The following is a 25,333-nucleotide window of genomic DNA, read 5'->3' as shown; positions in this document are numbered from 1 at the left end:
GAAATACGAATCCAGTTTGTGCCCTATTTGCTGTTACCATGGTCATCTAATACTGTATTTGTCTCACCAAACATTTAATTTTGGTTGTGGGTGGTCCATGTTCATGTGTCAGGTGCAATTATTATTTTAAAATAAAACATTAAAGATAATCTAGTTCTCATAGGAATGCATTGCATTATAGCTCTCAGACTCAGTTACCAATTAAATTTTAACAGATTCCAACCACAAAATTAAACATTTTTAGAATCCCATTTGTCAAAAAGCAAGTTGGAAGCCAAGTACCATAAAATGCAACTTTAGCCATAAGGCAAAACACTCTGCCTCAAATGCATTTCCTTTGAAATCCCAACTTTTTAAGGAATGAGAAAAATATGACCTTTTATGGGATTACTTTAAGGGAAAGTTTCTTAATAAAGCTAATTCTTAAATAACAGATTAACTGGAAGTGCTGGTTAAGCATTGACACAATTAAGTTATTAGAGAGGATCACAACACACCAGTCTTTCTAGAGGTTAAACTTTAGTAAAAAGACACATTTAGTGAGTCTTTCCTTTGTACCAAAATACTGTGTCCAAACAATAAAAATAAACAGACCTTTTCAAAACAAGAAATACGAAGGTAAAACTGCAGCATCAATACAATCTTATAGTTATCACTTAAAGTATTTAGAGCAAATAGTATTTTTCTACACTTTTAAAAATCACTACAGACACTGCAAATAAGGCTTATGTATTTATTTAGTGGAATACTATGTGATGATGACTGGTACGCTCTTATGTACTGTTTTCTATACCTGCTCTAACAAAATGAATTTCAATAAGGTTACATTATGGAACCTTCCAAAGCTCTTTAAATTTACAGAAAATAAGTTTTATTGGGTTTTGTAAAGACTAGATCATACAGCTTGAACAGCTTGAACAGGTTTCAGTATATGGTTACACATATACCAGAATATATTTGCTCAGTTTAAGCCCCTTGGAGGGTTGCACTCCATACCAAATTCTTTGATAGTTCCTTTGGGGGAGATTCACTATGTGAGACTTATAAAGTGTTCTTATATATGCAGACAGCCTCTTCATCACTTACCACTGTGACATATAGCCAAAAACTCATTAGTAAATAATGAGGCTAGGCTACTAAAATGTATGTAACAATTAATTTTCCTTCTTTTAATATCTTGGAGACCCACTGATGTATTGAAAGAGAAGAATTTGGCCTTCTGGTCTATTTCTTAGGAAAAGAAGCCTTAGGAGTGATGTATGGTTTTAAATGATGGCAAACATCTCTCACTCAAGCCATGCCATAGCACTGCCATATTTATTGTTGATGATTCTTATGGCAGAAGTGCAGATTAAGTCAACTGATAACACATGGGGCACTCACACTCTTTCCCCGATTTTATCTCCTACTCTTGAAGTGTTTGCCAAGTTTTAAAAACACTTTGTCATGAACATGCATGTGGTGTGCTAAAGAAAAAGAAAAGGTAAATCAGAGGGCAGCTGATGAGGATACTCTTTAAAACCCCAAAAGATATTTAACATCCTATTAAATAAATAACTTAGAAAGAAATAGAAAGGGGTGAAGGCAGAATGCACAAGCATACCATACTATTTGTTTTGTTAGAACAGTTTTACACTACCATGTTTATATTTTTTAATCCTATCCAATTCTTCCATGATGCCACACCCAAAGCTCCTTTGGTTGTGCATATGATATGACCCAAGTGCTTTCCAGTAAATGCTTGCGTGTCTTACTGCTCATTGAATCATTAGGCTTGAATGAGCAACGAAAGTCTTTGATATGAGTTCGTATTCCATAAATAACTTTCCCGAAGATCATTCAACAGACTGTTCCTTGTCCTTTAAGTTCTATCTCAGAGGTTAAAAACAAAAACATAAACAAAAACTTAACCCAAAAACTCAGCCACAATATTGTTCACTTAGGAATAACTTCTATCCCATCTGATCTGCTTATATCTCAGTTACAAAGCAGGACACAGAGCTAATTAAGAGAACATCATATGTCAGCAGAGAGTACAAAAACCTTCAAAGGCTTCCTTTCTTTCAACCAAGCAGATACTTGCAATGTGTCTTTTCCTTTTGAGCTACTATCTTCACGAAGAATACCAACTATGCCTGGTAAAAGAGCCTTTGGTTATACTGCATCCACAAACATTGCCTTCCTCTATGAGTGTACCACCATTGGAAGAAAATGAGCTGAGGTGTTTTTCCTTCGTGTTTTCTGTCCTCTCCTGGGAGCTCCTTTTCCATTCAGTGCCACATACATTTGCCTCCCATTGTGCTGCCAGTTAAAGGATGCATAGGTATTGTATCCGTTTTCCTCAATCCTCTCCTTCAGCTTACAGTCATTGTTAAATTCTTTCTGCAAGGGAAAAACAAAATCTTTTATTCCTATGGTGATGATACTTGATTCTATTTCACACAAACCATCCAGAGAACTCCAGTTCCTGGGTTTTATTTACTGTTGCCATCTGTACATAAGTTGTGCACTTAATACAGAACATCAACAACAGAAGAGTAAAACTCATAAAGACAAAACAGGTTCTACATTAGAAGGCATGTGATTTATTTTAATCTATCATCATAACCACATATTGGGGCCCTTTTAAAAAGCTGATGTGCTTTGAACATGACATGTTTAAGTGCCTAGAATGATTGTTAAGAAGCAGGCATTCCAGTAACAATATTTGTGATGAGCCAACGATAAAGAATGTTGTTATAATCCTTTTTTTTCAGAGTAATAACTGGGGTTCCATGGGAAAAACAGAATTACAGGAAAAAAGTGGGCTTATCAAGTTTGCAAATGTTATCTACCTATAAATCCACAATAAATCCACACACATTGATAAGAAAGCAGATCTTAAAGCAAAACCATAATAGTTCTAGATAACCAAGGGGCCCTGGGATTGAGGGATGTCCCTCTCTTCCAAATACCAGATTTCTCAATTTTGTAAATTATTTACAATTTTCCATAACTTGGAATTTTGACCAATTTTACTCTGAGGTTTAGGAATAGTTGAACAGTAGGACATGAGACAACCTTGCTTTGTGAATTTCCATGTCAAAGAAACTATAAATCTGGTGACTAGCACTGCTTATATTGTATAAGCCTGAAGACTTGGATCCTGGGAAATTCCACTTTACAGACATAGTCCTTTGACTTTGTTTCAAGTGGCCAAGTTTTTTAAGGGGATCTTTTGTGACAAAAATTGATAACTCATTCATTTTAGAAATCCAGATTCTCACTCTGGAGTTAATAACAAAGAGGAGATACCTCACTAATCTCAAAACTCTGACTTCAGAAATATCCCTTTCCCCTTATATCCAAACTAAAGCAGTTAAAAAGCTAAGGAATTGGGGCTTTTGCTCTTCTGGGTCTATCTTCTCTATGCAAACCAAGGGCATTGTAGGCATCTTTCAGCTGAAACTTCTACTAGGCAGTTCAGTTTTTCACACCTCAGCACTTTTGGACATTTTGACTAAATTCCCAATTCCTGAATGTGTGTATATTTAAATATCCAGGTTTCTGCAGGCTAGATCCTAATTTTGAACATTATCACAACTGGAATGAGCAGGTATATTTTATGTTAATGTTACCAGTTTAAGCATTGTTTTCTGGAATTTATCCTCTGTGCTTCTCTTCTATAAAAAATATTTAAATGTAATGTTCAAGTAATGACATATTTGGTTGAAAGTAAGAAGGAAAGGTAAATTATTTAAGGTAATGATTTTAAAATAAAAATTACGCATTAGAGAAGATTTGAATCCTTAATTTAAGTTTATTTTTTTTCTATTTATTCATCTTAGTCTGTCTAAAACTGTATGTTTTTCAAAGCAGAGAGGGTTTTTTTTTACATGAATAATTGTATTTTTTTCAATAAAGAAGGCGTATTTTAGAGACTACAGAAGGATTGAGGTTATTTTAGCTGATTTTATATTTGAAATGGAGCTATGTATAAGAAAGTAGGAATGGATGCTAAATTATTTTTCCTCCCGAAAATTAATTTATAGAACAATGTTTCTGAAAGTGAATTACACCTGTATCAGACCCCTCATCTCAGGTGTTTTGAATATTTAGACCATTGGTCAAATTTTTATATCAGAATCTCTGGAGGAGACCTAGGAATCTATTGTTTACAGCATTTAGGTGAATCATAAATATTAACGTTTAAAAAAAAATCTAGGCTAGAGCAAGATCTCAAAAGTAGGGTTTTGGTAGTTTAGAAAAAGGTTTTGGATTTCCTCAGGATACCAGGGAAATTTCTTCGGTTTTTAAACCATGGCCTACAAGGGCTTGTCCTCTATACTTCAGTTTTATAATCTATTTACTTAGTTCCATCTGTCAGGAGAAAACTCAGTATACAATAGTATACAGTAGACACATTGCTCAGAGGGTGAATAATGAAAATATAAGAGAGATAAGTTTCCCAAAAGGGAAGCGAGGAAAATATTCAAGAGACTAGAATATATAGTGTTGGTTTAATCAGTCCCTCTGGGTTTTTGCCTAATTGCTATTTTCAAGAAGGCTATGGAATCAATGGAAATTATGTGAAAAAAAAAAGATAGGAATTATAAGAGTTTGTCACCTGATATACAGAATATATAGGATGTATACTCATGAATTTTTTTTTTTTGGTATACCCTTTAAATGCAAAGTTCCTAGTCCTATTCTGCCCTGAATAGGACACTGAATTTGAGTAGATTTTTAATTTAATTTTGAATAAGCCATACTTTTTTACTCTTCCTGGTGGTAATGCAAAATTATAGTAACAGTACACTATGGTTAGAGAATGAGCTTCTTTCTGAGACAGGCTGAAAGTGGAATGCATTGGCTATGATGGGCTGAGCTACTTGGAAAGGTAGTTAGGTTAATGTATTATGCTATTCCATGCTGAAGAAATCATGTGGGACAAGGCAAACCCCGTCCTCTTGAAGTCCACAATCTACTGGGAGAAGACAGTCAACAACAAACACATTATTGAGAGAAGTATCTGATAAATGCCATTGTAGATCATTAAAATGGTATGATGTGATAGAAAGCAAATGAGCATCTACATAAGAAATAGAGAGAGAATGAAATAATCCACAAGCCTTAGATCTCAAGAAGAAGCATAGGCACAGTGTGTGAGCTGTGTTGGGATAGAAGAAAAAAGTGGGGGAATGGAAGGAAAAGTATTAAATATTTTTATGACAGTTCATTTGAGAGCTATCCATTTTTCCTTGATGTCACCTTTTAAAATAAATATACTTTATCAATTAAAAATTATTTCAGTCTTTTATTGCAATTAAAAATTTTATATTTTCTCTCTCAATCTAAATTTTTATTAACTTTTACTTTAAAGCATTGGTTTTGACTATGCATCAGTATTTCTTCAAAGAATATGTGCCTGGACCACTTACTCAGTAATTCTTATATAAGAATTAGGGAGGGAAGGGACCTCGGCATGTTTATTGAAAAGAAAAACAAAAAATGTCTCCAAAGTGGTTATGCTGTGAACTCCCAAATGGAACCACTTTTTAAAATGGTCCATTACTCTTCTAGGCTCATTAGTAGAGCTACCTATAATGGAAAAATTTAACTAAAATTTTTCTGACCCCTTCACCCAAAAAGCATTTATCGTAGTCAAAGAGGCTCACCCAAGGTATGCCTGACTCCCCAATTATAAGTGGATCTGATATGAATGAAATACAAAGCTATTGTATGTCCAGACCAATGATGAAATCAATTTCCAGTGACTCTCAAATTGTGGGTACCATACCAGGAGCATTAGGGAAACCTGGGACCTTGTTAGAAATGCAAAGTCTTACAGATTTAACTGAATCAAAATCTGGGAGTGTGTTTTTAAAAATCCACTGAGTGATTCTGACACTTACTTAAGTTTGAAAGCTGCTGGCCCGAGGCAGGCACTGCAATCATCCTTATACTAATCAACACAATAAGTTTATTTACACATTTTAAAGTGATATTCCCTGATACTTGCTCTGGAACACAGGGATGTATGTACTCAAAGTGCTGGCTGGGTACCAGCTCCGTAACTGAATTAATCATTATTGTTTAGGTAAATAAAATTCTGGAGTTGATTGAACAGTACAGAAAATGTTGAATTTCCTGATGTGTCTCCCCGTTTCTCCCCAGACTTTAACGGAATACAAAACACCCACGCCCTTGTTTTATCTTCAGCTATAACACATACACACAGAGTATGTGGTTTTCTACTCAATCCAAGACCTTCGTTTTCAATGATTCTTCCCCAAGTTGTCTGCAGCAACCATGACAATCTGACCAGATGCTTCCGTGAGAGTCTGACTGGTTAGCTCAGAGCATTCAGAATATTAGCATTCAGAGCACTGACTGATGAATGCCAGCAACAGTCTGCATGGTAGACTAATGGGTGAACAACAGAGGAGATTACAGAGTTGGAAGAGCTGCCTTGCCAGCCCTTGAAACACTGGTGACGAGCCCTCTGTGGTTCTATTTACTAGCAATAGAATGATAACAAAACTATTTAATGTCTGGGCTAAACATTGCAAAACTGTGGTAATAATTTACTGAGGTGGATTTTTCAAATAAAAGCAGAATACTTACTGAGCCATAGAGTTTCCCCTTCTTGTTCATGGCTAAATAATAGTTGCTGTTAATGGCTTTGACGGCAACAACTCCAATTTCCACTGAAGTTATCTCCAAGATACCTAAAATATACAATTCAAAAGGCTAAACTTAAAGAGTCACATAAATTTAGTTGAAAGAAAGAAAAATCAGAAGAAATTATTGTTTATTTTTTGATGCCTCCAAAATCAAAAATTAAAATAATTGGGGGGAAAAAAACCCCAACCTTTTCCACTGTGCCTAAAAACACAGCAACAATATGGAAAAAAATAGTAAGTCTTTAAATGAATTCCCTTGTATTTTACTCTGCTCATATAGGGGAAAATATTGTTTTAATTAAAATGTTTCCTTTGCTAACTCTGCATTTTCAACCCCATAAATATTGAAACAGCTCTGCTCATCTTAGCCTAGGTTTCACAAAAACTTATCAGAGCACACATCTGTACTATGGTATTAAATTAAACCTATAGCATATGTCAATAATATGTCAGATTTACTTCAACCTGTAAAAACAGTGGTAAACTGTTTCTTCTTTGTAGGACTCTTAGATAGACTAAATCTCTTGGCTATATTTAACTGATAAATTTATTTTTGGCAAATGTGTTGACATTCTGAAATACTGAGGGACTAATCCCAATATACACATTGTCTTTAAAATAGCAGAATCACTACTCTGGGTTGGGAGAAAATCCATTCGTATTTTTTAAAGTTTTAGTTTCTTGTTTCCTAGAAAGAATGAAAAACTAAGGGAATTAGGAACTGATAGACAAGAGATCTTTTCCCCTAATAAACAAGTTTTGGTTGGTGCATCTAAAGATAATTTTCTCTGAAAAGTTGGTAGGTGAACTATCTACTTAAAATGTCCACCTAGTTTAGGTTAAGGAGACCTCAGGTCCTAAACCTACTTCTTAGTTTTAAACCCTTGGGAAAGCTTTCTCAGGGCAGAGATGCAGCACTGTGATTAGCAAAGGTCTCTGAATCCAGACTGAATTTGAATCCTGGCTTTGCATTTAGTAGTGAATGACCACAGGAGAAGTCACTGAACTGCTTACGTCTCAATTTCATTTGCAAAATGAGCAACATATTAGTATCTCCCTTATAGTTTTGTGATGATTAAATGAAATAGTACATATAACATAATTAGAAAAATAAATTAGAAATTGCCTAGAGCTTACTGCCTCCTTAATTATTATGAGAGGAAAGTTTTCCTCCAACAGTTATAGAGTTTGAAGCTGCTTCTTCAACAAACTGTGTAAATTCTGAACAGAACATACAAATTCCCACTGGCTTAGCCCATAAAATCTGAAAGCCAATATATGTTATCATTTATCCTGTACTTACTATCATAAAAAACACCATCCTAAATGTGGTCCACAAATTATGTTTATACTCTTCCTAGAGGGAAAGAGTGTCTTGTTCTTAAGACATGGACACCTTCTTTCCTTTCTTCACAGGTTAACAAGCCATGTCATGGTCAATAGAAATGCTTACATGCCCCCAAAGCAAAGCTGACATCACTAGAGAGACTTGTGCCGGAACTACATGCCATAGAACATTCTGTTCCTATATTCTACAGGAAGCCTGTGACCTAACACAGCATACCTCCTCATTAATAGATTGAAACAGATCTCATTTGACAAGCTTAAACAAGGAAAGATTGTGAAGAGTGAGGGAGACAGTATCTGTATTTTTTGTTTTGTTTTATTGGAGTATAGTTGATTTACAATGTTGTGTTAGTTTCAGGTATACAGCAAAGTGATTCAATTATATGTATGTCTGTGTGTCTGTGTATATGTTCTTTTTCAGATTCTTTTCAGTTATAGTTTATTACAAGATATTGAATCAGTATCTGTATTTTAAACATCCCTTTTCCTTAGACTGGTAGTTGCCCTCAAGGTACAAACACATACACACATTTATTTGCACATTTTAAAAAGTACTTTCTTGTACTTTATTTCTTTAATTCTCCTAACAGTCATCTAAGGAGGTATGATTATTCTCAATTACAGAAGAAAAAAATGGATGATACTGAGGTTTCATCCTCAGTATGAGATACCTTGTGAGGTATCTCACAAGGTGATAAGGTGACATAGGTCTGTAATGAGGGACCCAACACCTAAGCCTCTCACTTTCAGACTATTTTGCTCTCCATCTCTGACTATTTTTCCTCTCCATCATATCTCCTGCTTCTTTCCCATTTACACAAGGGAATTCTGCTAGAAAACCAACTGACGTAATGACTCATCGAGATAATAGTCTTTAACAAATTAATATGCTTTTCCTCCCAAGGATCTGGCAGGCCACAGAGGATGATGCCTGAGTCTCAGAGAAGGAAATCTAATATACTTAATTTATGTCACAAGCAGAAGATATAGAACAAGGTAGTGATAAGAATCTGGGGCAAAATATTTAGTCTGCTATTTGCTTTGCCTGCCAAAAAAGGCAAGTAAGTACTATCAGTAAATTATAAGGTGTTCCCTATGTATGCTTTTGTAACTGGAAATTGTTAGAATGAAAAAGGTTGATTTCAGCAAAGAATTTAAGATTTTTGAATGTGAACAAGAAGTAGTGGGATTAAGCTATAGTAACAGACTGAGTTGGCAGAAGCAAAAATGTTCTGGTGTAATAAATATTACCGAATCTTTGTTTATTTCTGAGAGTGCGCTGCACATGGTAGATCATATTTATGCTCAGAAACCCTTGGGTTTCTTTCTGCTTTACACAAAATAGGAACACAATAGTCAAAGAATTCATCAATCAATTAACCATTTTTCTTACTCTGCAATCAGTTAAAGCTAGTTTGAAAAGGTTCAGTATGCTTCAAAATAGAAAGAGGAAGACCTCGATGATTTAAGTCCTTTTGAGTCCTGAAGATGAACTTTTGGATCCACCATATGTCAGTAAGTCATAATTTGATAATCTTGTGAGTAATGGACAATGATGACATGTCTTTATTGTAAATATCTGTGAATGTGTGAGAAACTTTCTAAGGAACTCAAGTCTAGAGGACTTGCCTATTTTTTCATGAAGAATCTCTCCCATATTCTCTGTTCTTTGGTGAGGATGATCAAGTTTGCCTATAAAAGTATTTTTGGAAAGTATGTTTGACCATTGTTGGATTAATAACTTATAGTTCTATGGGTGTATAATTTGATGCAAAATTGAATGCCAACTGAAGGAAAGCCTGTCAGGGGTAAGTGAGGAACAAGGCAGGAAGCTGTTAGAAGTAAGGATGGGGAGTTGTCAGTCTCAAGTTATCAGCCATCTTCTATAGACTCTAAGGATTTTGGCAAATATGAAATATTTAAACTAAAAATATATAACTTTTAAAAGAACATATTAGAGTAAGCCAATTTTTAAAGCAAATTCCTTTAATAATAGCAATATATTAACTTTATTTTGAATTGTATTTGAAATCTTAAATAATAAAGTTTGATAATCAATAAAACAAAAATGATTGTGACAAAAATCAGCTCCTGTTAATTGGCAAATTCTACCTAATGAGGCATCATCACCATAGTAATGGGGAGGATTTTGCAAACTGATGAACTCCAAATGGAAATAACCTAGACATCATAATTTTAATGTAAATCAGTTATTCTTTTAACTTTAGGGCAAGAGTTATGTTTTGATGAACCACTGAGTTGTCAGTCTGAGGATGTAGCCATTCAAAAGCATTTTTCTCAGTTTATGCTACTCATCCTTCTCCAGAAGAGAGGGATCTGACCTGTTTTCTCTCCAGCAATTACATTTGACCAAGACTACTCTTTTTGGGCTATGATAATAAACAAGCTATCGGCCTAGATAGTAACTTTCTCCTTAAATACCTTTTCATGGATATAACAGGAGAAAGAAAGTAAAAGTCTTTTAAGAAAATGGATATATACAGGGGGGAAGTTAGATGTAAAAAATAAATGCAAAATCCCATTCTGCTCTCCTAGATAAGCAGAACATGAATATATAAATAAATCCTGGAAATTATTTGAGTAAATTAATTCTGCTAGCATGTACCTAGCACCAATGTGCAGGGCTTGTGTTAGCTCTCACGATGGAGGATGAAAAAACAAACGAGACACCATCTTTACCTTCAAGGAGTTTTAAAACTGGGTAGGATAAAGACAGCAATAATTTAAGTAATTACAGCACAAAGAAAATGTATTAAGTGCTCTATTAGAAATAAAATATGTTGCCATGGCTTTAAGTAGTAAAGAAGTCATGCTGAAGAAGGTGGTTGGTATTTGAGGTGAACCTTTCAGTGGGTAGGATTTTAATAGGTGGGAATTGAAAAGTCGAGGGGAACATTTTAGGTAGAGAAAAGTGAAAGAGTAATGAAAGGCATGGAGGAAGGGAAAGAGCTCAGTGTGCGCCTGAGCCACCGTTGGCTCTCCCCACCGATTGCACTTTGTGGGGGACACTCAGTAAAAGTAAGGGTTCTGCCTCATTGAGTAGCAGTGATGCTCTCCCGGGTAAGGAATGTACTTTTTTTTTTTTTTTAATTTTTAAAATTTATTTATTTATTTATTTGGCTGCATTGGGTCTTCATTGCTGTGCACAGGCTTTCTCTAGTTGTGGTGAGTGGGGGCTACTCTTCGTTGCAGTGCACAGGCTTCTCATTGTGGTGGCTTCTCTTGTTGCGGAGCATGGTGTCCAGGCACGTGGTCTTCAGTAGTTGTGGCTCGTGGGCTCTAGAGCTCAGGCTCAGTAGTTGTGGTGCACGGGTTTAGTTGCTCCGTGGCATGTGGGATCTTCCTGGAGCATGGCTGGAACCCGTGTCCCCTGCATTGGCAGGCGGATCCTTAACCACTGTGCCACCAGGGAAGTCCTGAGGAATATACTTTTCAAAAAATTTATTGTGAAACTTGGAAGTAGCTCAATAAATGTCAGAGCCTTATGAATTCAGAATCAGTCACATATTACTTTTGTCTAAACATTTTAACTCAAAATAGATATTAATGTTATATATAGTTTGATAGCTTTAGTCAATGTGCTGAAACATATCATGACCAGTATAAGATGATACACAAATTCTATCCTAAGTCTCTTTCTTCCCCATGAATTGTTCAGTGGCCCGAATAGTTCTATTATATACTAATATAGAAAGACCTACGGAGTGCCTTGGCTTGTTGTCATATTTACACCGTATACCTCCGAGATTATGTGACCATACCCAATAGTGAGGGGCTAAATGGCTCCAAATATGGTATTCAGTTTAGAATCACTGTGGGTCTATCTCATTAATTGTGTATCTTTCTCAAAGAACTGTAGTAATCATAGTGGTCTTTTTAAGAAAATTATTAGAACAGTGCGTAATTCATAATATGTGCTCAATATGTATTTATTGAATGAACAAATGAATCGTAAGTGGTCAGTCCAATGACTGGCTGAGGAAAGAAAAACTGGGTATTCATTAAATAATTTCTTTTTCTTTTGACAGTAATCATCTTTGTAAAATGATGAATTAGTAATTCCACATCCAAATTAAAGTTAGAGGAAATGCCAAAATGTGTGCTTCAAACAAAAGTTGGTGAATTATAAAATATAAATGCTTATTATTCCTTTTAGGTAAATTATAACAAAGGCAATGATAAGGATTGTTTTACCTATTTAAATACTTTTATCCTAAGTACTATTCTATTCTCAAAGTACTATACTATTCTAGAAAACACTTGATTTTTAGATTTCAAAAGTATTTTAGAGAAGCATACATTTTAGTCCACACAAAGGGATTCACTTCCATATAGACTAATTTTCTAGGTAGCTAAAGTTTTTCAGCTCTCAGGCTTTATTTATTAAAAAAAAAAAAAAAAACTTGGCTCCTAAATCTTCAAGTTCACTCATTTCCTTGTTCATATATGGAGACTACTAGTCACAAGTTTGTTTTTCTTGATGACATTAGCACTGATGGCTTTCTCTGCTGTGAAAGTACATTGCTCTCATGAGCTTCTACATTAAACTGCCAAATTAATATGTGATCTTGTTAAAATTGAATGAAAAATATGAGCAAGGTTTGGAGATTTTCTTTTCTGAGTACAGGACATGAGGCTTTATGTAGAAACCTTAGTATTTCTTTTTGATAAGCTCTCAGTTATATTCTGGAGAGTGGATATCTACACAAGTGTAATGTTAAAATTCTGGGGTAAACATAAAATATATAGCTTTAAGTCTAGAACAAACTGCATTTGTTTCATTATAGACACAAAATTAGATATTTTTATGTCTATGATGAAACATGCAATTTTTCCTATGTAGTAAAAATTATAACAGTGAATTCGCAAATAACTTAATGGAGCATAATTTTGCTTTATAAACACTAGTGTTGAAAAAAATTATACAGAAATTATTTCAGCTGGTAGTTCACTTACACCCTTGAATTTGTTGACAACTTGATTCCACTCATGGTTCTTGAGCATAAAATGCTACTCTATATCTAGAAAGTCCAACAGATTCTAGGTCTGTATGTCATCATATTAATTAGAAATATTTCAAATAATGTTTTCACCTCTCTTTAATGTGAAACAGAGCTAAATTAAGTGAAGCCTCGACACATTATGTGAACTGTTGAACTCCCACATAGCACAAAGGACTTTCCTGAACACGGTGCCGAGACTCAGTCAAACTTTACCCTGGCTTCCAGCCTCACTGGGCTGTGTTCCTAAAGGTGACTCCAGCCACCATGCTTAAGAAAACACAACGCTGCCAAACTGAATTGTTCCAGCCCCCCTTGCCAAACTATTTTCAGTAATTCTCCATTCCACTCCCTTCTGTAATGTTCCATTTCCACATAGCCACTAGTCTCTTTTTTGTCCCCCCTCTATCACTTCCCCATAATCCCTTTTTACTCCCTCTCTGTTCTCCCTTAAAAACTTCAGTCACCTTTGTCTTAGTTGGAGTTGAGCTCAATTAATACTCTAGTCTCTCTCCATTACTGCAGTAGTCTAAATAAAATCTGTCTTGTAACCTTTAACAAGCGTCTGGTGCTGGATTATTTTGTTTGTTGGTTGGTTTGACAGTTATGTGAGATTAAAAAACATCTCACAAGGATTATAGAGTAGAAAACTGTCACCAAAGTCAGTGGTAGCCTATGCAAGCAAAATAGTTCGCAACTGGTAACTGTAAAAGGGAAGAAAAGTATGGCTTTTTGAAAACTGGGAGAGGAAAGTGCCTAGCTGAAAGGTAACAGAACTATGTTAGTACCTCTTAGCTTAAGGGTCCACATGCTTTACACTTGTTTGGGATTGCATATTTGCTTGGCGACCCTAGCTTAACTGTACTGAAAGAATGTCAAAATGTACCTGAGTAATTGCTGTATATTGAGAGTAACTGGAACAACAGCAACATTCGTGATATTAATTTTAATTTTGTATCAGCTACTTATTTTCCCATCTCATTCCTCTCCATCTACACCCCCTTCTCCCTCTCCATCCTATCCTATCTCTGTCTCTGTCTCTCTTACACACACACACACAAACATGATAGGCAGCTAATAACCACACACACACACATTTTTTAAAGGAAATAGCAAAGTCACATTTCATGTGATGAAATTAATAGAGGAGGCACTTAGGTGTAAATGAGAGGGAAATTAGTGGTAGCTCTAAAAAGCAGAAGAACTTGGCTTAATAGCTCTGCTTCTTAACTAGCTGTGTGATCTTGGATAAGTCAAGACTCAGAGTCTTGGTTTCCTCATTTGCAAGTTGGGGCTAACTGCCTACAGCTCATAGGATTGCGTAGAGTCTCAGACAGTGGATGTTGAATAGATATTTACTGTCTGCTGAGTCAGAATGGTGTCAAGTTAACCAGTCTTCTACACCAGTGGTTCTAAAACTTGATCATGAACCAGAATCACCTGGAAGGCTTGTTTAAACAGATTGCTTGGATTTTTGATTTGGTAGACCTGGGGTAGGGCCAGAGAATTTAAATTTCTAGCAATTTCCTAGGCAGTGCTGATTCTGCTGGTCCAAGGACCACACAGTGTTTTATATACTACATTCAGAGACAGAGCAGGCCTTTGGTATAAAAAAGCATTGACAGAAACATGTGCAGAGAAGCAAAACCACAAATGGAAATAGATGCAAATAATGGTAGCAACTTAACATCAAAGTAAAATTGTTAAAGAATGTGGAAAGAAGTACTGGGTTTTTCTTTTGCTTGTTTTTGATAGGTGTGGGATTCAACATCTGCATAGCTGAGATAATGTGGATTTGGAATTCATGTACAAGTATAGTACATTGTTGTCTATAGTTAGTTTTTTGAAGACTTGCAATAAGATTATTATCAGAATCTTTATTTTCTTCTCCTCAGTAAGAGTGTGGACATGCTGGTGGAAATGTAAGTACCTTCATCTACCCCTAAAGAAGTAGTTTATAGGCATTCTCATAGGGCTAATTGTGTTGACGCTCTAAGAATTAAATGACTGTATGGCTTCCTTAAAATTATGCTGATGGCCAAGAAATTGCTACAGATCTGTAGGGATTCACTTGATCTCCCACCCTCTAGAATAATCTCACTACCTTTAAAGGGAAGATACAAGAGTGGGCTAATCATTGATCTAGATCTGGTCCACCTTGTACTATTATAGACTCTGGCTGCCTTTTCAACATAATGCAGTAGAGCTATTTAGTTTTTCTATCAGCCACAGTTCTTTCAGATATCCTTGACATTCATTTAGAATTGCAGACAGAAACAGGACCTACATTAGCAGATAATCTTTACCATCCCTATATAAGGAGATATATCTTTGCCAATTTGCTACAGTACAAAATGACCTTTTACATTCTCATAGGGTAAGCTCAGTGACTAGCCTGGTCTTACTGATGAATATGGTGGCAAATTCTAACACATTTCTCAATTTAAGGCTATATTTTAATTGACCAGTATTGTAATTTAACCATTGTCATTGACCTAACATTAAAAGTATCAGAAGCAACACAATCTAGAGACTTTATTCCCTAGTTATAAATAAATTTTAAAGTGTGTTAGAGATTCATCTCATTTTTTTTTTATTTTTTTGTGGTACGCGGGTCTCTCACAGTTGTGGCCTCTCCTGTTGCGGAGCACAGGCTCCGGAAGCTCAGGCTCAATGGCCATGGCTCATGGGCCTAGCCACTCGGCAGCATGTGGGATCTTCCCAGACCTGGACACGAACCCGTGTCCCCTGCATCGGCAGGCAGACTCTCAACCACTGCGCCACCAGGGAAGCCCTCATTATTGTATTTTTATTACAAATGAAATGTGACTCTGAGGTCTTCCACGATGATCATTAGTCAATAAATATTTGCAGATGGTCATCTAATGTAGCTCTTCATGACACTGTACTAGATCAATAGATTTAGTAAACTTAATATTTTCTAAGTTTTTTTCCTCACTAGCAGAGTTTTTTTGGTTGTTCATTTAACTTTATTGCACTGTGTCAGGACATAGACAATTACTAATATTGTAACAGTGCTGTGTTTTCAGACATTACTTCTGTGTTCTCAGGGTAGATTCACAATGAGACATAAATTACATGTTTCTAAGAATAAGAATTTATTTGAAATTCTTGAGAATTTTCCATAGTAAGTACTGATATAACTTTAATTTGAAAAATGAGAAAAAAATATAAGCCTAATTTTGCATGAAATAAAGATCTAGAAAAGCTTGTGTGCCTCTGGAGATAGGAGCCCTCGCCCTACTTCCAACTAACAGTAATCCTGGAAAAAGAACACTGGAAATACTTACATGTTTGAGTCGTTTGCTGTGACCCAAGATAATTGACATTGGATCCCATTGTACAGTGGAATAAATGGTGGGAAATAGCATAAAACAAAAAGAGAGGCTGATACACTCAGAAAAGCCCAGCACAATGCATTTGAATGGTAGGTAATAAGGCCATAATAAGGCAGAAAGTAAATACGAAAAATATTTCTTCTTGAAAGGTAAAGTTATTTCTGTATCAGAAAATATATTTATATATAAAGTTATCAAGCTATTCCCCCCCCATTTCCTTTAGTAAACAAATTCTTCAAAAAATTCTAAAATGTTAGAATTCCTGATTTCAGAATTCAGAATTCCTGATGCCTGGGCATCCAGCCACAGCCCGCTTTGGCCCTACTCTTATTATGTCTCTGGTATTTCACATTTGGGGCAAAAGCCTGAGGGAATCCTTATGTGGTTTATGTCTCCTCACTGAGCATTGGAGGGAAGGAAATTTTCTTTCTTTCTTTCTTTCTTTCTTTCTTTCTTTCTTTCTTTCTTTCTTTCTTTTTCTTTCTTTTCTTTCTGCTATTCTGTGTAGAAAGGTTGGTCTAAATATCAACCATGTGAAAATAAGGGACAATCACTGCAATCTTATTGCTGCTGGAAAAATCTACAGACAATGCAAAATAATACTAGAAATGTGTTATGTGCTAGAAAAAGCCAAACAACTCTCTAAATTAGATCTATCAAGATAAGGAGGCGTTGGTAAGCATATCAATTGTGATATTCCTCTTCCCCACCCCCCAAAATGAGTCATCATAGATTATTTTGAGAAATATTCTTGGTTCAAACAAAACTTCTGATCAGTCTAATTTAAAGCACAGATTTTAAAGCCTCAAAATCAACTAAAATTACAAAATAAGAAAACTTCATGTCATTTATTTTAGTGAGAAAAGTTCAGGTCATTTAAGGCTTAAGAAAAAGCTAGGTCTTACAAATTGTAGAGTCAGAGAAGAGCTTGATGAAATCTAGAGATTGTCTGGTTTATCTCTTTCCCTTCTGTAATAGATGACACCAGGGGACCTAGGGATATCCAGGGACTTATCCAAGCACCTCTAAAAGATTACTTAGAGCCTGAAATAAATAGTTAGTACATGTTCTTTCTACTACAACATGAGCCTCCTATAAACATTTAAAAACTGTTGGCAGCCAGGCAAAAGTTTTCTATCTACTTAATGTTTTATAGACTAATTTATCTTGCTCATTACACAGAAACAATTCATTCTAGTTGAGCTTGACTGTATATTTTATTTATAAAGGAAGAAAAAATTTAAAAGCCAACATAAAGGGTTAGAGGAATTATTTCATGACATATTTTGCTAAATGATCACCAAGTCAATATATTTACTCTACAGTTATTCTTATAAAATGTCTATCACATTTACTAAAGTTTTAATGAATTCTTTAATACAACTAAATGTAATATAGAATATCTTTTCTCCTCAATTTAACGAAAAGCATAAGATGGGTCAGTAGAACACATCTTTTTTTTTTTGAATTTTTGAATTTTATTTTATTTTTTATACAGCAGGTTCTTATTAGTTATCTATTTTATACATATTAGTGTATATATGTCAGTCGTCCCAATCTCCCAATTCATCCCAAAGTAGAGCACATCTTGATGTTGGACTTCTAGTAAGAAAAAGTCTTATTTGATGCATTGAAGTGTTCACAATGTTAGCTAAGCATGAACAGTCCTGAGTAGTTTAAAATACTTCATGTAGAACATATATTAGAGTTCAAGCCCAAGGCTCACTTTGAACATGTATTTTGTAAATTTATAAAGCTTTTAGCATGATATGGAATGGTATATAATTAGTTTCTTTACTCTTTCAAAGATTCTTCCCATAGTTACTTGGGTAGTGGATAATTATAATACTAAGATATATAAACACGACTATTTAGTAAGTATATTTTTATTTGGTTATGCAAAAAGATAATTCACTTATTTATATATACTTGTCAAATTGAAACATTTATTCATTTGCCATATATAGAATCATATATTGCAATAAGGAATTCTGACTTCTGCTGAAAAGGGGAAGTTTAATCAGGATACTCAGGGAAGGTCATAGCTCTCTGGACATTGACCAAAAGGATGTCCTTTTTTGATCAAACACCAAGGTAGAAGTGATTTTGTCTCCAAAGTTCATGAAAATGCCCTGTCATTTGCCACACAACTGGCAAAGAAAACAGATCTCTTAGGTTGGAAATCGAAGACAGCATCACATATTCATTTCTAGTCACTAGTAAAGCATACAGTCAGTATTTTGCAGAGTACACTGGAGGTAATACTTTCATAGAAATTAATATAAGGGATTTTCCTGGTACTTAAAAAAAGTATTTTGAGACAGCATAAAAATTAAAATTAAAACTTAGTGTAGGGCTTCCCTAGTGGCGCAGTGGTTGAGAGTCTGACTGCCGATGCAGGGGACGCGGGTTCATGCCCTGGTCCGGGAGGGTCCCACATGCCGCGGAGCGGCTGGGCTCGTGGGCCATGGCCGCTGAGCCTGTGAGTCCGGAGCCTGTGCTCCGCAACGAGAGGGGCAACAACAGTGAGAGGCCCGCGTACCACACACACACACAAAAAAATCAATGCTTAAATTGGTTTAAAATAGTATACTTTTGAGAAAGAACACACACCCTTTAAGAAAAAACACAATCTATTTGACCCAAGTTTTAAAGTGAAAACTGATGGATAAGAGAACGTTATATGTAGATGCTGGTTCCAAGTAATCAACAGGACCATATAGGAGAGCTTTAAAAACTGCCGAGAGGCAAATAAGTAGAGTAATATATAATGTGTGTGTGTATAATATATATGTATTTCAGACAAGTGTTATTTCGTACTCATCTTGATGCAAGTCTTAGTAAACTGTTATGAATAAAACATGCTGGGGGCTTCCCTGGTGGCGCAGTGGTTGAGAGTCCGCCTGCCAATGCAGGGGACACAGGTTCGTGCCCCGGTCCGGGAGGATCCTACATGCCGCGGAGCGGCTGGACCCGTGAGCCATGGCTGCTGAGCCTGCGCGTCCGGAGCCTGTGCTCCGCAACGGGAGAGGCCACAGCAGTGAGAGGCCCACGTACCACAAAAAAAAAGAAAAAAAAAAAAAGAAAAAATATTTGTTTAAAACATGCTGAACTTTCAGCATTTGAGAGTAGAAAATAGATTATAACTACTATGTACTTGAGTTCTCATGCATATAAGACATGCTTTCTGGTATCCAGATTACAGGAGAAAAAACAGAGAGAGGAAACCAAAAACTAAAAGTTAACAGAGAAGAACCACAGAATTAAAATTATTCTACCGACTTGATTTTGTATATCTTGCATTCCAATACATATCTAAACCATGCTAATTGCAAATGCCTCACTGTATTCAATTAAATTTTATTCAAAATTGTTAAAATCTTTAAAAATTTGGAAAAAGTATTCAAAGAAAAGTTATCTTAAACTTCTTTGTAGTATACTTCAGTTCAGCTGGATAAAACTCCATATATTATATTTTGAAGAACTGTTTCCACTTATGTTTATTTGGCAAAATCTGAAAGCATTTCCCCCCAAAAGAAAAACTCTCAATATTATTTAATTCATATACTCAATTGCAAGAAAGTATTTGAATTGATTTGCTCAGTTCTGACTCGCTTGTTTTGTCAAATAATTATTAAATTCAACTGAAATAAAATAACTAATTTATAAAATTTATGGTGAGTAAAATTTTAGAGCATGGATATAAGGTAGAGAAAAACAAAAGCTGAAAAGGACAATACAAATTTGAAAATAATTTGTCAAATTGTCATCAGATTGGCAAAACACATTTAGGTAAAGTGGTTGGTTGGTTTTTTAGCAAGTCAGGTTAATAAATTACTGGAAACATCTATAAAGAAGAATGAGCAACATTCAACAGTTTCATACCATTTAATTTCTATTGTAAATGTTTCTTCTCCCACGAATTCTAGTAGGTCAGAAAAAAATTGTGATTGTAATACAGTTGGATTTAGTACAAACTTTGAAATATTTCAGTGTATATTATTCTTGGGTAAAATTCAAAGTAAACCTTGTTTATTTGTTTTCATATAAGAATCTTTACAAATAGATGTGAAATATAGTGTCATAATTTAAGAAGGTTATATATTTTATGCCTCCATATTTACCAAAACAGACTCAGAAATTCAGGACCCATGAGACGACATACATTTCATAGTTACTGTTATTAAATAGATAGATGAATAGAAACATGTACATCTATCTTAGATAAACAAACCAGTGAGGAAAACAATTTTTTAAATTTCAAGAAACTAAAACAAAAATAGACATGCTCTTAAAAAGCTTGAAAAGTTTGATTAAACTCTGGCAGAACATGGAAATGGAACTCAGGGTTAGAACTCTCAAGAAATTTTTACTTATGGATAAGTTACAGCTGTCATGTAGCTGAACTTATTTCTTTATGCATTTTGATACAAGGACTAGGCATATTTTTATGTCAAGGAGAAGTTCAGTATGCAGATGAGAACTATGGTGAGGAAAGAAGAGAGTGCTTTTGGCTGGAGGAAGGAAGAGTTGCCCTTAGTTTATTGAAAGCATGACTCTTCTGTTTCTCCAAATGGGCCACATCTGTGCTGTCAGCACCTAGCCCATAGCAGGTACCAAACATATAATCATGGAACAAATTAGTAATTTATCTGAGGGAACTCATGTGCAAAGTACAAGTTTCAACTTATTTTCCTCTGGAAAGAGGAAAGGAAAGTTCTTCTCCATTGGCAAGTATTTGAGTGTGCCAACTCTACCCAGGGTACTCAGTGGGGTAAAATCAAAAGCCAGTTAATTTTCACCTTCCATGGCAGGAATTTAGAGGAACATACCACCCTCTGCACCCTTCATCCTGTCCCAATTTGTCTTCTAACCTCAGCATGGGCTCTGTCCTGAGACTGATTCCTCGCATTATTTTATGGATGTACATTCAACTCAAAGTAAAGCACAGGTACCTTGAAGGACTGATTATCAAATGCAACCCTATGAAAATCACATTGACAAATATTTGGTGCTTTCTGTATGTGAAAGCCACCTACTGAGCATAGAAAGAACCACTGTGACATGTGTGTTATAGGAAGAGAACGAATAAAATGGAGTCCCAAGAGTAAATTATTCTGCTCAGTCTTTTCCTACTAAATTCTACTCGCTTCAACCACAGCAAAAGCCAAGAACCACTCTGTTCCCTTTCCTTTCATAGGTGTACAATCATGGGAACCTGTTTTAAAAGGTTAAAAAAAGAAGTCTCCTAACCACAAAGTCCAGTATCTCAGTCCACAACCTGGATGTTTTTTTTGCCTCAGAAACTTAGTCAAGGATGTTAAGGTAATGAGGTCTGCTGCAAATGTCCAAATATAAACAATTGCTTGCTGACTCTAAAACCCGGAGTGTTTTCATCTTGAGTGCTTAACAGCTTTCTGACGTGGTAGGAGATCCTATCTTTATTCTTCTAGCCAACAAAAAGCCTTCTCATCCCTCTTTGCCTTCTCAGTCAACACTTTTAAGTCTGGAGAGTTTGACAAAGTCTTTATGTTGAAAGTTAAAAGCTACTGAGAAGAGTACAACCATTTCACGCCCTTCCTCTTTCATCATCATCAGCTCCTCTTTTTTATTGTTTCTCTAACATGCCCGTTGACAAAAACAGCCGCTAATAATTATGTTTGCAGTACTAGGCTATGTGATCTAATTGCACAGACTTGTGCCACATGTCTTGTCCAGTTACACAAATTTGATTTCCAGAAAGCTTCAGAGACACTTTATTAGCTGTCTTCCCACTCACAAACTTCAAGGGATGTGCACACTATACTGTTAAATGGCTGTACTTGAAAACTGTTTTCATGTTTTTTTCTTTCACCTTCATTCAACCCCTCCAAAAATACGTTTCTGTAGAGTGAGCAGTGTACTACTCTTTGGAATCTGATAGTTTTCTTTTTTAATTGCCCTTGCTAGCTAACTACTTTGTAAGGTAATCACATGAAAAGTCAGAGCTATTTTTGACCTTTAAATTGAAGCAAAATATCAGCACACTAACTTTTTTGGTAGACAAGATTTTCTGGCAAATTTATTACAGGCAGAAAAAATATATAATCAGTTACCTGCTTTGCAAGATACTTTTCCAGATTCTTTACATTTCCCTTATTCCTTACTATAACCTGAAAATCTCACCATGTTAATACATAATTTTAAAAATCTAAGGAAAAAGCCATATAAGGAAAATTATTTCAAGATTTCTACCCAGAATAACTTGACTTATTTGAAGAACTGATATTATTGATGAAGATTTTGCTCTTACTGTTGGCAAATAAGTGCACCAGATTGATTTCTTATGACTTGGACCAAGTCTAGTTTTCATTGTTTGTTGAAGCAGATCTCTTCCTAATTGGCTGACATATTTTGATCATAGGCTTTTAGCTTGACATCATTGTCTTCTACTTCGACACCACTGATCTAAACCAGCACCCATTCCACATGATAATCCAAATGAAAAATATCACAAAATGAGCATGTACCCAATATCAGAAACATTTGCTTTGACATTCATGGCTCAGAGCTTCTAAGTAGTTCTGGCATGGTCTAAACTAGACCATCTAGTTTCCAACACAAAACAGCTGGTTTAGGTGGCAAAATCTTGTCAACTTAAAGCACCCAACCCTTAAGAATGAATAATTGGCAAGATCTTGTTCCAATTCATCTTTTGTCTCTACTGAATCTGGACAAATGACTGTAAATTTGTGCCAAATACCTCTTCCTAAATTGGGCAGCCTGGCTTCCCACAGAGACATAGAGTTTCAGAGCATTAGTGTCCCCAGGGTATCTGTCAGTACAAAGCTGGTCTAGGATAAGCCACATTAATAGCAGTTTCCTCTTGTCATTCTTAAGCTGTCTTTTTTTTTCTATCATATAAAATATATATTTAATAGTTCTAATTCAAACTCATTTTTAAATTTATGTACAAATTTGAGGAAAAATAACTAGCCTTTATCTTTCATCTTAATTTTTGAAATGAATGTAATAGCGCAAATACATTTTAGCCATATCACAATGCTATTAAGTCACATGAAAACTATAATTTTGATTTGTTACCACACTGAACTTAATCATAATCTATTTTTTTCTAAAGAGTTTATGACTTTGTTTAATTTATTAGGTGTTATGCTAATTTTATCCAGGAGTTGCCTTGTGAAACACATGGTTGATAGATGTACAGAAATTTATAAGTTTCTAATTACATTATTGAATTCTGGCCCTATCACTTGTGTTGATTACCCTTAAAGTTGATGAATATACATATATAAATTTTTAAAAATACATTATTCTTTTTTTTATTAGTTTCTGCTTTATAACAAAGTGAATCAGTCATACATATACATCTGTTCCCACATCCCTTCCCTCTTGCATCTCCCTCCCTCCCACCCTCCCTATCCCACCCCTCCAGGCAGTCACAAAGCACCGAGCTGATCCCCCTGTGCTATGTGGCTGCTTCCCACTAGCTATCTACCTTACGTTTGGTAGTGTATATATGTCCATGCCTCTCTTTCGCTTTGTCCCAGCTTACCCTTCCCTCTCCCCATATCCTCAAGTCCATTCTCAAGTAGGTCTGTGTCTTTATTCCTGTTTTACCCCTAGGTTCTTCATGACATTTTTTTTTCTTAAATTCCATATATATGTGTTAGCATACGGTATTTGTCTTTCTCTTTCTGACTTACTTCACTCTGTATGACAGACTCTGGGTCTATCCACCTCATTACAAATAGCTCAGTTTCGTTTCTTTTTATGGCTGAGTAATATTCCATTGTATATATGTGCCACATTTTCTTTACCCATTCATCCAATGATGGACACTTAGGTTGTTTCCATCTCTGGGCTATTGTGAATAGAGCTGCAATGAACATTTTGGTACATGTCTCTTTTTGAATTATGGTTTTCTCAGGGTATATGCCCAGTAGTGGGATTGCTGGGTCATATGGTAGTTCTATTTTTAGTTTTTTAAGGAACCTCCATACTGTTCTCCATAGTGGCTGTACCACTTCACATTCCCACCAGCAGTGCAAGAGTGTTCCCTTTCCTCCACACCCTCTCCAGCATTTATTGTTTCTAGATTTCTTGATGATGGCCATTCTGACTGGTATGAGATGATATCTCATTGTAGTTTTGATTTGCATTTCTCTAATGATTAATGATGTTGAGCATTCTTTCATGTGTTTGTTGGCAGTCTGTATATCTTCTTTGGAGAGATGTCTATTTAAGTCTTCGGCCCATTTTTGGATTGGGTTGTCTGTTTTTTTGCTATTGAGCTGCATGAGCTGTTTATAAATTTTGGAGATTAATGCTTTGTCAGTTGCTTCATTTGCAAATATTTTCTCCCATTCTGAGGGTTGTCTTTTGGTCTTGTTTATGGTTTCCTTTGCTGTGCAAAAGCTTTGAAGTTGCATTAGGTCCCATTTGTTTATCTTTGTTTTTATTTCCATTCCTCTAGGAGGTGGGTCCAAAAGGATCTTGCTGTGATTTATGTCATAGAGTGTTCTGCCTATGTTTTCCTCTAAGAGTTTGATAGTTTCTGGCCTTACATTTGGGTCTTTAATCCATTTTGAGCTTATTTTTGTGTATGATGTTAGGGAATGATCTAATTTCATACTTTTACATGTCCCTGTCCAGTTTTCCCAGCACCACTTATTGAAGAGGCTGTCCTTTCTCCACTGTACATTCCTGCCTCCTTTATCAAAGATAAGTTGACCATATGTGCGTGGGTTTATCTCTGGACTTTCTATCCTGTTCCATTGATCTATCTTTCTGTTTTTGTGCCAGTACCACACTGTCTTGATTACTGTAGCTTTGTAGTATAGTCTGAAGTCAGGGAGGCTGATTCCTCCAGCTCCGTTTTTTGTTCTCAAGATTGCTTTGGCTATTCGGGGTCTTTTGTTTTTCCAAACAAATTTTGAAA

At 35.5% G+C, this 25,333-nt stretch overlaps 1 protein-coding gene across 1 annotated transcript in view; it reads right to left on the bottom strand.

Annotated features, from left to right (window-relative positions):
- Window positions 1–2,184: 2,184 nt before the first annotated feature.
- The window catches only part of FGF10 (fibroblast growth factor 10), a gene marked incomplete at both ends in the record, with an annotated part of 81,158 nt that continues 58,009 nt past the window's right edge, over window positions 2,185–25,333 (bottom strand). The window contains 2 exons of the mRNA XM_082622006.1: window positions 2,185–2,382; window positions 6,607–6,710. Coding sequence (XP_082478132.1) covers window positions 2,185–2,382; window positions 6,607–6,710 — 302 coding nt within the window. The remainder of the gene's footprint in view (window positions 2,383–6,606; window positions 6,711–25,333) is intronic.

Source organism: Mesoplodon mirus, assembly GCF_964341445.2.
Source record: "Mesoplodon mirus genome assembly, chromosome: 5".
In the NCBI taxonomy this organism is placed as follows: domain Eukaryota; kingdom Metazoa; phylum Chordata; class Mammalia; order Artiodactyla; family Ziphiidae; genus Mesoplodon; species Mesoplodon mirus.
This window is presented reverse-complemented; position numbering and strand designations above follow the sequence as displayed.